Here is a 16,072-nt window from a genome sequence, read left to right on the forward strand (position 1 = left end):
TTTGTTCTTAAATCCAAGAAAGGCATGAACAAGGTCTCTCAAACTGTTTGCAATCTATAGGACGTGCTCAATTTACTATTGACGGACACTTCTACAATGCAATAGATTAAAGAAGAAATCAAAAGGCAAAGAAACACAAACAAAAGACAAAAGGGAGGTACGCCTTTTTTCCCCTTAATATATATGTCACTTATTTTGCCCTGTTCTGTTTATTAGTTTCAGATTCATAAATCATGATTTGTCATATATCATGATTGGTTGAATTATAAGTCACAAATAGAGTCATTGTGTTACCATGGATGAATTCCTAAGAAGCAATTGCATGTATTCTACCTTGCCCATGAAATTGTATTTCACAATTACACATTTTAGTGCTCCTCCAAATTCTACAGGTACATAAATTTGAGTGATGTACAGAAAACCCAATATACATATTGTGCGTATCGGTTCCTGCACTAGATGAGTGGATCAGAGCTTTGTCGCTGATTTGGGCTATCCAAGAACTTAAGACCTGCAAGATAAAGCACTGTTAGAGTTGCCCTGCGGGGATTGGCCGGAAAAACCCTCCGGTGTGAGAATAAGTGATCAGAGAAGATGAAATTCTCTCTCTAGGTGTAGAGAAAGGAAGAGTTGAGTTCGGACTAGTTGATATGAGTTACCTTCAATGAGATGAGATTGTTTACTTATGTAGAAGACTTAACTTGTTTCCCAAGGTGAGGGTCGTAGAACTTGGGTGACTCAAGGCTCTCTTTATCATTGCTCAAGATGGAGGACCGCAAGGTGGTTAGCCATGGAGGCACATACTCATTATAACTGTGTATATAACAAATCACATTCCGTCTATAATTGTTTCCGTGATTCTAGGGAAGGGAGTCCAGTTGAGGTGGCATTTTGCACATACATATATTCACGGATTCCATGCCTACTTGAGGATGTCTAAGCTCCGTCTTGACCATACCTCAATTTGGCTTTTCATGAAGTTGCTTATAGAGATGGGCTGACTCATTTGGATGACTTTGTATGGGTTCGGCTCACTTCGATTCTACTGATGGGTACAGCCCATCCGTTCAGCCCAGGTCAATACCTCGCCTACACTGGTCCTATCATTCTGAGCTTGTCCCAAGTGCTTAAGGACTTTGGAGGATGATGTGGAGTTGGGCTCAATATGATTTGGTCCGTGTGGGTATCTGGACTATATCAGATGGCCATTCGAATTTGAGCTTAATGGTTTGGACTAGCCCAAGGCTTAGACCCGCTTCATTTGTATTTAGCCCCTTCATATATATATATATATACACATTTACAAAACTCCATGGCCTTATATACAAAACTTAGTATTTCTTTGGTTGCACCTTATAAATCAATTTATAAGTTGGTTCTCTAATCAAAGTTAAAATAAAATCATGAAAGTGTCACAGTCAATATTTCTGGTTAAGGGGACAACATTGTGTTGAAGTCATAATGCAACCAATCCTGATTTTTAATTGGTGACAAAACAAAGATGAGCATTATGTCAAAGTTATATATTTAGATCATGATTGAGTTCATCAATTTTTTTCTTTGTTTTGTTGATTTTTTTGTTGTTTATTTATTATTAATTTGATTTTCTATTTTAGTTTTGTGAACATAATGAGTATTATAATTTATTAAAATGCGGTATTAAAAATGAGAATGAAAAAATTAAATAATACACACACAAAAAAGAGAAAGAGAGAGAAAAGAAAGAAAAACAATATAAAATTCATAAGAAAAGATTAGCAAAATTAAACATTTAGAGTGACAAATTGCAAGGATTTGTATTTTTTTAATTAATGACGAAAATCAATATGACATTAACTAATACAAAGAAATTCTCAAAAATATGAGAGAAAAATTATAAATAAATATATGAAGAATACAACCATCAAATAGACTGAGATATTTGAACCTATGACTTTATAGTGAAATGCAAATATTTTTACTAACCAACTAACCTTGTTGATTTTGCAAAGATTTTGCTAAAAATAAATAAATAAATAAAAAAGATGAGGTGTAGAGATTTAAGAGGTATACTTGAAACTTGAAAGCAATTACTTAAAATTTCAAATAAAAGTAAAAATGCAATTTTATAAAATTTGAGGAGAGGGCATGTGACCCCCTGATCCCACGTACCTCCACCTTGGGTTTTGCTCCTTTATATTGTTGGATTGTCACAATGATGGTTGACAACAACCAGCGTGGAGAAATAAATCAGCAATCATAAAAGATATCAAACTTCTTCTTAATAAGACTTAAGAAGTTCTATTTTAAAAAGTGGGTTATAATCCACTTCCCAGATTATAACTTACTTCTTCTCTCACAAAAAAGTTATTTATAAGCAATTTTTTACTAAAAAATTGATTATAACCATCTTCCCAAAATAGCCCGAAATCTCACCCCCACAAAGGATGATACACAACCAATAAGCGAAATACCCTGATTAATGCAATTTCTCATTCAAAAAGTATTTTTACACTAGATGAAATTATTAACCCAAGTAGGCAACCTAAAGGAGGGTGAATTAGGTTTCTACATGAATTGCTAAATTAAAATTTAACCCAAGTAATAAATAAATAAAAATGCTCAACAATATAAAATAAAGCAATGAAATAACATAAGCAAAGAGAAGAGAAATCAAATTTAACAATTTATAATGGCTCAGCACAACCAGGCCTACATCTACTCCTTAAGTTCTTCCTTGAGAATTCTCTACTATTCCTCAAATAGTAACATCACTAGCTTCACGGGTGTTAAAAATTCACAGTTGGAGAATGCGGTGCAATATTATGCAACTATTATAATGCCAAGACTCACAGAGATTGAAAATAGGGATGTTCAAGTTCGAGAGGCTCATGAAAAGCTATTGAGAGAAATTAAGAACAAAAAATCTATGAAACCTACTCACGACTCACATGTAATCTACAAATATTTTCTCCCTCTGAAATAAAAATGTAAGCATTTATTTTTTCCTCTTTGTCAAAAACTTCTCCTCCTTTGACATAAAAAGAAATTTTGGTGCAAATAAGGAGTAAGAAAAAAAAAAATTCATTTGATAATTTTACAAACTCCCCCCCCCCCCCCTCCCCTCCTCAAGTTATGCATATAATCAAAATATAATTTTTTCACAAAACAGCCCCTAAGAGTTTGCTTCCTAGTCTGTTTCAATCTCAAAATATTACATAATTAGTCTTTAAAAAAAAAAAAAAAAAAACTAGCCATATGATATAAATTTAAAGAAATAGATTACCAATATATAATACCAAGGACCATGAAGATCTGGCCTAACACAACTACAATGAGTGCATTAGCAAAAAAATGAGAAAAGAAAAATTAAACGAAATACTTCATACCGGGTAGAAGCAGTTTGTATAAAAGAAAAAAAAATGTATTAAATACAACCATAAAAGAAATATTATACTTTCCAAAACCCAATTTATCATTCTAATAGGGAACCGATGTTGGTGGATGTGAGGATCGATGAAGATCTGTGATGATTGTGACGATCTGTGACAATGATAAGGATCAGAGATGATGGTAAAGATCGGTGATGGATTTTGTGTGGATCGGAAATGGATTTGTGTGGATTAGAGATGGATTTGGATGGATGATGGTGGTGATGGTGTTGGAGAATGAGAGAGAGTGAGAGCGTGCGAAAGAAAAAAAATAGAGAATGAGAGTCAGAGCGAGAAAGAGACAAAGCGGGTGAGAAAGAGAAAAAAAAAAATTATAAAGAAAATGATCATAGAAAAATGTTGGAGTTTATTTTTACATTAAAATTAACACTACTCCATACACTTTTATTTTTTTAAATATGAAGAGTTCTAAAGCCTTTTACAAATATTTTGAAATATTCTACATATTTATATGCTCTTGTAACTAATAATTTGAACTTCTATTGATATGACAAAATTTTGGGGACTAATTTCAAAATATTTGGCTATAATCTTTTGGCTTAACCTCACCAAATGAGCCAAATCCCTCATCACAATGAGAGTTGGATGGACTCCAATGATCAACAAGAGTTGAAAGCACATTGACTATGTGGCCCATATCGGGCCTCTGAGAGTGATTATTTGCACAACAATGGCCCGCCAACTCAGCAACAGTGTCAATACTAGCAAGTGTTTCTTCATCAAGGTTAATTGTTGAGTCGATAGCCTTGTGGAATGCATCCTTTTGCATACGCATTTTGTAGAACCAAGCAACAATACCAACGTACTCATCATGCTCGGTCTCAAGTTCAACCACTGCTTTTCTTCCAGTAATCAACTGCAGTAAAATCACTCCGAAACTGAACACATCAATCTTAGTTGTCACTCGTCCTGTCACTATTCAATCACACAAAAATTTGAATTATTTAACAAACACAAGTTTTTTTATGAAATGTATAAATATATATACTTTTTTAAAATTTATTTTTCAATCTTATAAATCATGTTTCTAAAAACATGACTTAATATTTGAAAGGAAAATGTTGTGCATGCCGAATGTTCAAGTCAAAGCCAACCATGTTGTCGATTGTGGTTGGTCTAAAAATCATAGGCTCTACTAGAGAAGCAGTGAAGAACTACTAAATGACTCGGTGTCGGCATGTAATTCAAATTAAGAATCATTGCTCTACTAGAAATTGTATCATAAAAATATGACTTTCAAGAATTTTTTACAATAAACTAATTAAAGCCCTATTACTAAAACATGACTTCAAGAAGTCATGTATTGAAAGTACAACTTAAAGATTGAATTCATACTCAACAAGTGGTTAAAAAAAACATTAATTTGAAAATTATGTACCACAAGACTGTCTTGATTTGGAAAAAATACTCGATTTTAATGAAGTCGTCCAACATTTCAATATTAGAGTATATCTTACGTGAGACAAATTTAACAATGCGAATGATGCATGCTTTCAAAAGTTAAAACTTCATGTCAATCTTAAAAAATAAATAAATAGAAAGGTTAAAACTCAGTGTGATCAAAGTTACAACTTCAACTACATTGAGTTACAACTCACATGTGAAGCATGGGGGTTGCGTACTATGGAATGACCTTTTCTTTGACTAAGAAATGAACAAAAGATTTGGATGCTTAAATTTGAAGAGATGCCTAAAAGCATCTCCAATGGAGCTCTCAAAATACTTGTTAAAGCTATAATTTAACAATAGTGATCAAAAGTAAGTCTCCAATGACTTGCTATTTTACTTGCCAAAGATGGCATATGTCATATCTGTTTTCAAATTTGGCAAGTAAAATAGTAATTGTCAAACATGCCACATTAACAAATATGAACATATTTGTGACTCCAAATTCAGTTGAAAAAACAGAATTGAAACAGTAGAAAACCAAGTAATTTTTCTATTTAATTTTTCAAATTGAATTATATTTATTTTTTTTTTCTAATTTTTTTCATTTTTTATATTTGTCTAAGCGAGAATAATATAAATATATAAATTTTTTTACTAATAGTTTAAAAAAAGTCATAAAAGACAAAAAATAAACAAAAATAAAATCACAAAAAAACCTATATCCAAATAACACTTACAAACTTGGAGGGAAAGTTGGTTGAGAATTGCCAAAATAACAAGTGACTATTGGAGCACCATTGCTGTAATTTGACAAAATAACACTATTCATTGCCAAATTATAACAATAGCAATGGTATTCTAGCAACAACCATTGGAGATGCTCTAATGAGAACCACAAATAGAGAACTAGCAAATCCATAACACATTGAACATTCAGAAAGTAGGAATCCTTCCACCTAGCAATTCAACCCAAAAAATGTGATAATTCATCTTTTGCATAGGCTCGTCAAACATATATGATATAATAACGAAACTATATTAGTTCCAAATAATAATCCTCCTCCAACAATGGTTAGATTATTTTATTGAAAACGTTAAAAGCTCAACAAACACATTTCATGAACTACAAAAATAAATTAACACATTAAACTTAATCTAATACTATTAGGGTCTTACATATAACCAAAGTACAAGAAGTCAAATGAATGTTAAATCCAATGCCGCTAAAGAAGATAGTGTTATCAACCAATGCCTTTTTTGTTTTATGGTCCATGTTACAACCACGCATTAGTTAAACTATTATGTACCTAAACCTCAATTGATAAAAACATGAAAATTAAAGATAATAATAAGTGATGCTTCTATAATGGCTGCAAATTGTTCAAACGTAAAAAATAAAAAATACGAAAATAAACTCTAACTAAGAAAATAGAGGAGACTGTCTAATTAGATAAAAACATCCTGCTAGATCACAACTTCGTGATATGAATCCATCTTTCTGAATGTAACCAATCACCTAATTTGACAATAAATCATTCTTTCTAATACTTGTAATGCTGGTTTCAAACATTAACACCAAATGAAACAATTAAGAGATAAAAGGACCGTTTAATTGAACATGGTAAATAAACTCAATCTACTATTTCTAGAACAAGTAAGGCCTATCTTCTTGGATAATTAGTGTGGAAGAAAGGAAAAATAAAAGCATCAAATCCCATTGCATTATGTCAAAACTCATACTTTGCTAGCTAATCTTCTAAGATATGCTATTCTTACTCTAAGATTGTACACAAAATTGTTCCAGCATATTTGTGAAAAGCATTTTTTAAATTTGAAACCACCATGATGGTTGTTTTGTTTTTTAATGAAAAGCCCCCAATTTGGCCGCATCATTTAGTACAAATATACTATATAGTTTTGTTTTGCTTGTATCGCAGTAATCTAATCTTTTTAGGCTGATTCTATTTGCACCCAAAAAATTATTAGTACACTCAATTTCTCAATACTCACAATTAAATTATTTAGAGTTACAATTTACTCTCAATACACTCTATGTTTTTTTCACAAATTACCCTTCAAGATAAAATCATAATTTGTGGTATAGCCAAAAAAAAAAAAAAAAAATCAATTCAAAAAAGACTCCCTTCCTCTCTGCCTCTCTTCCTCTCTTCTCAACCACGATACTCCACTACTCTCGTCATTTGTAAATACTAAAGAAGAAGAAGAAGATGACGACGAACCATGACTAGGTATGAAGAACAGAGGCAATACAAACCCATCAAGTTATTACTCACCTTTGTACTACCTTGAATCAACAAAGACCATGTGGACTTCATCGTTGGTTCCAATGATTGTGGTGGCTAACGTAGATATGTTCGTTGTCATCATGTTCGTCAACGATTGCCCTAAAAATAATTTGAGTTCTGAGAGGGTTGTATTGCCAAATTTTTTAGTAGATTCTCATTTGAGCCTCTCAGGGAAAGCCCTCTCTTCAGCCACTCTTCCTCTACTTAATGTTTATTTATCTACCCATTTTGGGAACTATGTTAATTGTTGTTGTTTTCAATCTAGTTTTGGGTTTGATTCATTGACATATTTATCAATTTTTTGTTGAAATTTTTGGTTAAGAGAATCCATTCCAATTGTAAATTTAATTGAGAGAAGGTATGTGTGTTTTAGAGAGAGAAAGTAGAAAAGGAGATTGAAGAGAGAGAGAGAGAGAGAGAGAGAGAGAGAGAGAGAAGGTTTGTGGGTTTGTAGAGAGAGAAAGTGGAGAAGAAACTCACTATGCTTGGTTTTACTTTTCAAAAAATACTTTTCAGAAAATTCTACTTTTTTATTTTCCATGTTTTTTTGTTTTTACTGATTTTTTTTAATATTTTAAGCAATTTTTTAAATTTTTAGACATGCCTAACTTAGATGTATCTAAAAAGTAAAAAATTTGTGAAGAAAACCTTTTAAAAATTCACTAAATATCCAAAATACAAAAAAAAAAATACGAGAATTCAGTACATTTTTATGTATTTATTAATTTTTTAAAATATTTTTTCACAAATTTTTTACTTTGGAGAAGGAGTTAACACAAAGTTGGAGATTTGGAGAAAAGCTCTTGAATCTAAAGGATTTCGGATAAGCAGAACTAAGACAGAGTACATGGAGTGTAAATTTAGTAACAGTAACAATGAAAGCAGAGGATAAGTGAAGATTGAGAACCAAGAACTGTCTAAGAGTGAACATTTTCGTTATTTAGGGTCGATTATCACAACAGCGGGAGAGATTGATGCAGATGTGGCCCATAGGATTAAGACGGGATGGTGTAAGTGGAGAAGTGCGTCTGGGGTATTGTGCGATAAACGAATACCCACTAGACTAAAAGGTAAATTTTATAGAACGGCTATTAGACCAGCTATGTTGTATGGGATGGAGTGTTGGGCAACCAAGAAACAACATGTGGATAAGATGAGTGTGGTTGAAATGAGGATGCTAAGGTGGATGTGTGATAAGACTAGATAGGACAGGATTAGGAATGAGTGTATTCGGGAATGGGTAGGAGTAGCACCGATAGAAGATAAGTTGAGAGAGAATCGTTTGAGATGGTTTGGTCATATTCAACAGAGACCAACAGAGGCAGTAGTGAAGAGATGCGATACTATAACGGTAGATGGAAGTGTTAGGGGACGAGGTAGGTCTAGATTAACATTGACAAATAGAGATATGAATCTACTTAATTTGACTAATGAAATGGCCTTTGATAGGGCCACGTGGAGAAGAATGATTCATGTAGCGGACCCCATTTGATAGGACTTAAGGCTTGGTTTGGTTTGGTTTGGTTTAGATTCATCTAAGTAAGGTGCATCTAAAAAGTAAAAAAAAAAAATGTTTAAAATTTAAAAAATATTCACTAAAAACAAAAAAACATGAAAACCAAAAAACTTAATTTTCAAAAAACTTAATTCAAAAAACTCAAACCAAACACACTGAATAATGTTAATGATGATAGTCAGTTTTGATGAGATGGATTGGAGTTTTGGAGTGAGAAAAATGATGAAGAGAAAATAACTAAACTTGGGAAAGAAGATGAAGATGTTGAGATTTATACCACATCTCACCAATGCCAAACAAAAGCACACCCACGCACACACCAAAGAGAAAAAATGACATACAGGTTTACGTGGTTCAGCCTAAATTGCCTACATCCACAGGAGAAAGAATTTCCACTACGAATAAAATAAAGAACACATATGATATGGCCAAAATACTCAAAACCCACACTACTACCCTTACCCCATGCTCAATGGTAGTTAAGCACTTGCTCACTCGATGCCCTCACGATTTTTTTTCTCTTACCCCTTACATCTTTATTTTTCCTCCTCTCAATCTCTCAATCTCTTTTAGAGAAACTCCATAGTTCACATGACTATTTATAATACTATACCCATAAGAATCCTAATTCCATACAATTAGGTAACCAAGTCCTACACATATTAAGTTTCCTAATTGATTTCGAATTCTACTATCCTAACCCAAATAAAACCAACCTAAAAACTATATAGGACCCACCTTTACCACATGGGTGGACTAATCCTAACAATCACCCCCCCCCACCACCCATGTGGGGTAAATGTTATATGCATCCTCCAACTTAGATGTCCTGGTTTGTGTTATATACACCACTTTCACCTAGAAAATGTTACAACCCTTGAACCATGGTGCTTCAAACGCGTCCTTTGTGTCTTCCTTTGTCCTCATGCTTGAGCCTATGGGATCGGCCACACTTCCTTGAGGTGTCTACACTACCACGAACCAAAACCTTCATAGAAAGAGACTCGACTTCCTTTGGTGTACACCTCCTCGTCATGAGACGGTCACGACTTCTATGCCCAGAGCTTGCTTCTGTGAACATCAAGCAACCCATTGTTTTCCTGTTGGTGACCACCAAATATCCTTGCAACTGTTGCTCACCATTGTCCACCCACAACTTATACTACTCACCTGATTCTTAACAGTAGCTCCTCTCTTGTCACAACATACTCCATAAGCATGCACAAGTTGCCATTGGTCATCCATCATTGATTGAACTAGATTGATCTTAGATCACTTAGATCACATGCAATCACCTTTGATTGCCCTTGAATCTATTCAATCCCTTTAAACCTATTTAGAATCTGAAAATTCTTACCGTACCGATGAAATCACAACCCTTGAAAACCTTGGAATCCACCCACTATGAATTTTTCTACCATATTTCTTCTTGCGGAAGCCTTCACTAGATTTTGATTTTTTTTTTTTTTTTGGTTTGTTTTCTATACCACCGCGATTTCTTTCTTTTCGGTGCGAGTCCTCCTTGTCCAATAATCACACCTCTCCCAACATCACCTAGGATCGATAACCTTTAAGCTTTGATACCACTTGTTGGGATTTATACCACATTCTACCAATGCCAAACGGAAGCACACCCATGCACACACCAAAGAGAATAACAATCACACAGTGATTTATGTGGTTTGGCCCAAATTGTCTACATTCATAGGAGAGAGAATTTCCACTATGAATAAAATAGAGTATATATGTGAGATGGCCAAAATACTCAAAATCGATACTACTACCCGAACACCATGCTCAAGGGTAGTTTAGCCCTTGCTCACTTGGTGCCCTCACGGTATTTTTGTTCTCTCACCTCTTACATCTCTATTCCCCCTTCTCTCAATCTCTCAATCTCTCTAAGAGAAACTCTATAGTCCACATGACTATTAGTGATAGTATACGCATGAGAATCCTAATTTCATATAATTAAGTAACCAAATCCTACACATATTAGGTTTCCTAGTTGATTCCGAACTCCACCATCCAAACCCAAATACATGTAGAAGCCAACCTAATAACTCTATGGGAACTACCTTTATTATTTGGGTGGATTAGTCTTTACAGAAGAGACTTAAATATGAAGAATGCGTTTAAGTGATTAAAATGTATAATGAGAAAAAAATAATATTTTATTTTAGGGTTTAATGTGTATTGTCCTTATTAGTAAATTTACATTTGAGTATAACAAGAATTAAATTCAAAATTTTTGTTGGGCATACTGAGTTACTATTTGGGTGCAAATAGAATCACCCATCTTTTTATCAAGGTTTAGTGAATACTTTTGATGTTTGCGGGATGTTTCATATTGTTCTCTTATTTTGCAATTAAATTCAAAATATGTAATCAATTTTTTACCATTTCAAGCCCAACAAACTTTTCGATTTAAAAATCTTATAAAGGAAAAGTAAAAATAGTAGTAAATGTAAATCAAAATGAGTTTTAAAAAAAATAATGTGTAAAAATAGAATAGGAATACAAAATTTTTATCTAGAATAATGATTCTATATTGGTGGTTCTCTTAATTTCAAAGGAAAGACCTATAATTTTGGATGAGTTTTGTATAAGAACTGTGTATATGTACAATTTTCGCTTTATAAAAAAATACCTGCATATTCTGGTGCTAGATATCCAAAAGTTCCTGCTAGTTTAGTTAGAATTGAAGACTTCCCATCTGGTACAAGACGCACAAGTCCAAAATCACCAACTTTAGCATGCATATCATCTCCTAGAAGAATGTTTGATGGTTTCAGATCCCTATGAATAAAACTTCGATGGGCTAAAACATGTAGATACTCAACTCCTCTAGCCACATCTAGTGCAATGGTCAACCTTCTTAACCATTCAAGGGGTTTCAACCCTTCCTCCTTCCATCTAAACAAATGTCTGCTAAGAGTCCCTTGAGGCATGTATTCATAAACAAGTAGCCTCTCATTTGCATCCAAGCAATATCCAAAAAGAGAAACCAAATGCTTATGTCGAACCTTACTCAGCACAATAATCTCAGACTTGAACTGATCCCAACCCCTTTCACATAGCACTCCAGAATCCATTCTCTTAACCGCAATCTTAGTCCCATCATGCAACGCCCCTTTGTAAACAATTCCAAATCCACCTCTTCCCAATATATTCTCTTGGCTAAAATTGCTAGTCGCATTCTTTAACACATGAATAGAGATTACCATTCGTTCAGATTCAATAACATGAATATGACCATAATGCTTTCGTTTACACATATATATCAAAATCCCAGCAAATAAAACTACACAAATACCACCAATTACCAAGCCTAGATTCACTACGGATAAGTACATATTGCCACTGTCAACATCCATCCAAATATCAGGATTTCCATTAGTGTTTACAACCACATTACTCTTAAATGAAGGAATTTTTCCATAAAGGCAATTGTTCGAGATATCTAATTCTCTAAGGTTAGGCAAAGTTGTAAGCTCATTCGGGATCATACCCACTAGATTATTACTAGCAAGGATTAGTATTTGTAATGAAACGATTGACGAGAAGTTTGGAGAAATCATACCCGTAAGACCCAAATATGAAAAATTGACAACAGTAATGTTTTCGTTCTCACAATGGAGCCCAAGCCATGCCTTACAAGGGTCATTTCCTTTCCAATTCTCTGAGAACACAACCGGGTAACCACTAAATTGAGCAATGGAAAGTAATGTATTCACCCGGGGATCGCAGGCAGCTCCATGAGCAGGTAAGCAGAAACTATTAGACCCAGTTTCCATGTCAATTGTAACAGAAGAGTTAAACTTCAGGGTCGGCCCTTGTAGCAAATTGTTGGTCAAACTCACAACCTTAAGCCATGGAAGATCCAAGATAGATGCTGGTACTTGACCTGTAATGCTATTGTCCCTCACCCTAAAGCTCTCCAACCCCATAAGCCTAGAAAAGTCCGGCATTGGACCCGAAAAGGAATTTAAATCCAACCACACCTCCTTCAACTGGGTCATATTCTGTATGACATCAATCGAACCATGGAGCTTATAAGTACTCCGTTGCTCATTCAACCACAGAGACTGAATTGAAGAACTCGAAAAGGTCGCCGGCAGCTCACCGTGAAGGTTGTTGAACGCCAAGTGAAGTGTCGTCAGCCTCGCAAACTTGCCAAAAAAATAGGGAATTTTGCCAGAGAAATTAGAGGCGTTGGCCGAGAAGACCTTAAGGTTTGATGCGTTTTGGAGACTGATCGGTATCGGAGTCGGATGGAAGGGGATGTTGTCGAGATAGACCCTTTCGAGGGACGTCATGCCGAAGAAGAAATCGAAAGGAATGGAAGAGAAGTTGTTGTTGCTGAGCGACAGGTTCTGAAGTGAGCTCAACCCGGCAAGACTAGGAAGCGGACCCTGGAGTTGGTTAGAAGAGAGATCGAGTATCTGCAAGGCGGTGAGGTAGCTGAGGTTCGAAGGGAGACAACCGGTGAGGTTCTGATACCCGATTTGAATCCGGGTGACCCGCCCGTCTTCGGAACAACTCACGTGTTGCCATTGGCAAGGGTCCGGGTCGATCCAACCTAGTGACTTGGATGCATTGAGATTCTGCCTCAGAATAAGCATTACTGCAGCGTCACGCGAACTGGACTTGGTGTGAACGAAGACGAAGACGGAGAGCAGAGAGAGAAACAACAAGGCAAAAAACCTTGAACCCAGATGGGTTATTATCCCCATTTTCTCGAGAAAATTGACACCAAACTCTCTCAACACTGCTGTGTATCCCCTCCTCCCATTCCTTGCTCACAATTTTCAAAACAATTTCTAATACCTTGATGGAGATTCTGGGTATTATAGCTCTGATAATAATAATAATAACAAAAAAAATGCAAGAGAGAGAGAAGTGAGAGATGGAAATCATCGCAGCGTGAATGGATGTGTTTTGTCTCTTGGTATTTGGTTTTGAAGATTCCAACTGCGATTTGTGCGAGAATTCGAAGTTAATATTCTCAATTGCATGATCAGAAACAACTGAAGACAGAGGTATGATTCCCTCTAGAGGAACGTTTCGTCATCCCCGAGGACAGGAACGAGACAATCGCAGCATCTTGCAGGCTTGCAGCTATCCTCAACCATTGAAACAAAAACAAACAAACAGACAAAAAAAACAGGGTTTATACAAACTCTACAGTACACACTATAAATGGTATATTCGAATATAAACTCTCGAACAAAAAAATATTCGTATTTAAGGGCTGGTTTGGCTTAGGGCTGGTTTGGGATGTTCTAAAAAAGTGTATTTTTTGTCTTTTTAGACTAAAAAAGTTGAGAAAAAAATATGGAGGTTTAGGTTAACTTTTTAACTTTTTATGAAAAAATGTGTATTAAAATATTGTATAAAAAAAGTATGTAAGAGATGATTAGTGAGAGGTGGGCCCAGCCGTACAACCGGCTGGAGTGAATTGGCTATGGAAATTATTGCCTAATTTTTGTACAAAGCATTGGACAGTTTTGTTTGGCCTGTGGGGGTTATCACAGGTCCTATTTTAATAATCTGAACCGTTCAATATGTGTAACTCGTCGAACACTATGTATCTATAAAAAATCACGTTAATCGGATATCGATAGCTATCTGATCAGACTTATTTATTTTTCAATCATTAATTATAACACCATCCATTTGTTGTACATAACTGATTTGATCATATAGTTATCGATATCCAATCAATGTGATTTTTTGCAGACATATAGTACTCGACGAGTTCTACACATTTAACAGTTCAGATTATCAAAAAAGAATCTGTGATAGGCCCCACAGGCCGAACAGCGGTGTCTTTGCAAATCACACCCAATCCTTTCATTTAGGTGCACTGTCGCTGCACAGCAGCTGCTTGTTGTCAATTCGGTGTGTACTTGGGCAGAAAAAAATTATTATTTTTTTTTTTTTTTTTGTGAATAGTGATATCTTTTTGGATTTTGGAGTAACTTTTTGACTTTTTGGCTTATATAGTATAAGCCAAACCAGGCTTTATCCTATGTAAGTCAAAAAGTCAAAAAGTTACTCCAAAATCTAAAAAGATATCACTATTCACCAAAAAAAAAAATTAAAAAATTAATTTTCTTCAAAATCACTATTCACCGAATTGATGTGTGTGCAGCTGCTGTGTGCGACAGTGGAGAAAAAAGAAATGATTGGGTGTGGTTTTTACACACACCGTTGTTCGTCTCATGGGGGTCATCACGGGTCCCGTTTTGATAATCTGAACCATTCAATGTGTAGAAATCATCGAGTACTATATGTCTGCAAAAAATTATATTGATCGGATATCGATAACTATATGATTAAATCAGTTATGTACAACAAATGGATGGTGTTATAATTAATGATTGAAAAATAAATAAATCTGATCAGATAGCTACCAATATCCGATTAATGTGATTTTTTACAGGTACCTAGTGTTCGACGAGTTACACACACTGAACGGTTCAGATTATTAAAATAGGATCCGTGATGACCCCCACGGGCCAAACAAAACCGTCCAGTGCTTTATACAAAAATTAGCCAATAATTTCCAACTCCAATTCACTCCAGCCGGTTGTACGGCTGGGGCCCACCCCTCTCTAATCATCTTTTACACACTTTTTTTATACAATTTTTTAATACACATTTTTTTCATAAAAAGTCAAAAAGTTAACCCAAACCTCCATATTTTTTTCTCAACTTTTTTAGTCCAAAAAGACAAAAAGTGAACTTTTTTAGGACACCCCAAACCAGCCCTAAATATACATTTCATTCAATTATTTATATGAACAACTTGTTTATATTTATAAATTTATATCCGAATATTTAACTTTTATTCAAAAATTATCTAAACACTGTAGGTGTATTTGATTGGACAAATTAGATAAGGGAATTAAAATCTATCGAAGTTAAATCCTAGAACTGTGAATTTCTTGGACTATTTGGTTAGATGGGATGTGTATCCCATATTTATTTTTTCATAGGATTAGATATCTGAAAATGACTATTTTAGTGAATCCAATGTTTGGTCGGATGGACTGAATAGGATAAATGAACAAAAGACTATTTTACCCTTTCTCAATTGTTTACTAAATAATAGCAATATTAAACATATTTTTAATATTTTAATTATTTTTAGCTAGATTAAATAAAATTTTATTTTTTTATTTTATTTTTTACACAATTAAATAATTTTATTTTTAAAAAAATAAATAAATAAAATATCAATAAAAATATATGTTATTTTTTAATTAAAAATTTAAATAAATTTATTTTTAAAAATAATAATAATAAAACAATGAAATTAAATAAAACATCTATTAAAATTTAAATAATGAAATTAAATAAAATATAAACAAAATTTTAAAATGAAACATCAATAAAAATATCTATAAAAAATTATTTTAAAAATT

The 16,072-nt window shown here is 34.0% G+C and overlaps 1 protein-coding gene across 1 annotated transcript; it reads right to left on the minus strand.

The window, feature by feature from the left end:
* Positions 1–3,742: 3,742 nt before the first annotated feature.
* LOC114255805 (receptor protein kinase TMK1) lies at positions 3,743–13,830 on the minus strand. Its single transcript, XM_028195353.2, has 2 exons — positions 11,290–13,830; positions 3,743–4,346 (listed from the first exon to the last, which is right to left on the minus strand). The coding sequence occupies exons 1-2, from the start codon at positions 13,373–13,375 to the stop codon at positions 3,943–3,945; spliced, it is 2,490 nt and encodes an 829-aa protein (XP_028051154.2). The 5' UTR covers positions 13,376–13,830; the 3' UTR covers positions 3,743–3,942.
* Between the last annotated feature and the right edge of the window lie 2,242 nt (positions 13,831–16,072).

This window comes from Camellia sinensis, chromosome 11 (assembly GCF_055761805.1).
Source record: "Camellia sinensis isolate YWXY chromosome 11, ASM5576180v1, whole genome shotgun sequence".
NCBI classification, from domain to species: domain Eukaryota; kingdom Viridiplantae; phylum Streptophyta; class Magnoliopsida; order Ericales; family Theaceae; genus Camellia; species Camellia sinensis.

What these genes read in the sequence shown, in the direction of transcription:
- LOC114255805 (XM_028195353.2), bottom strand. Translation starts at nt 13,375, where the DNA reads ATGGGGATAATAACCCATCTGGGTTCAAGGTTTTTTGCCTTGTTGTTT. An exon ending in TCTAGCACCAGAATATGCAG is followed by an intron (nt 4,347 to 11,289) that starts GTATTTTTTTAT and finishes GTGATTGAATAG; the next exon opens with TGACAGGACGAGTGACAACT.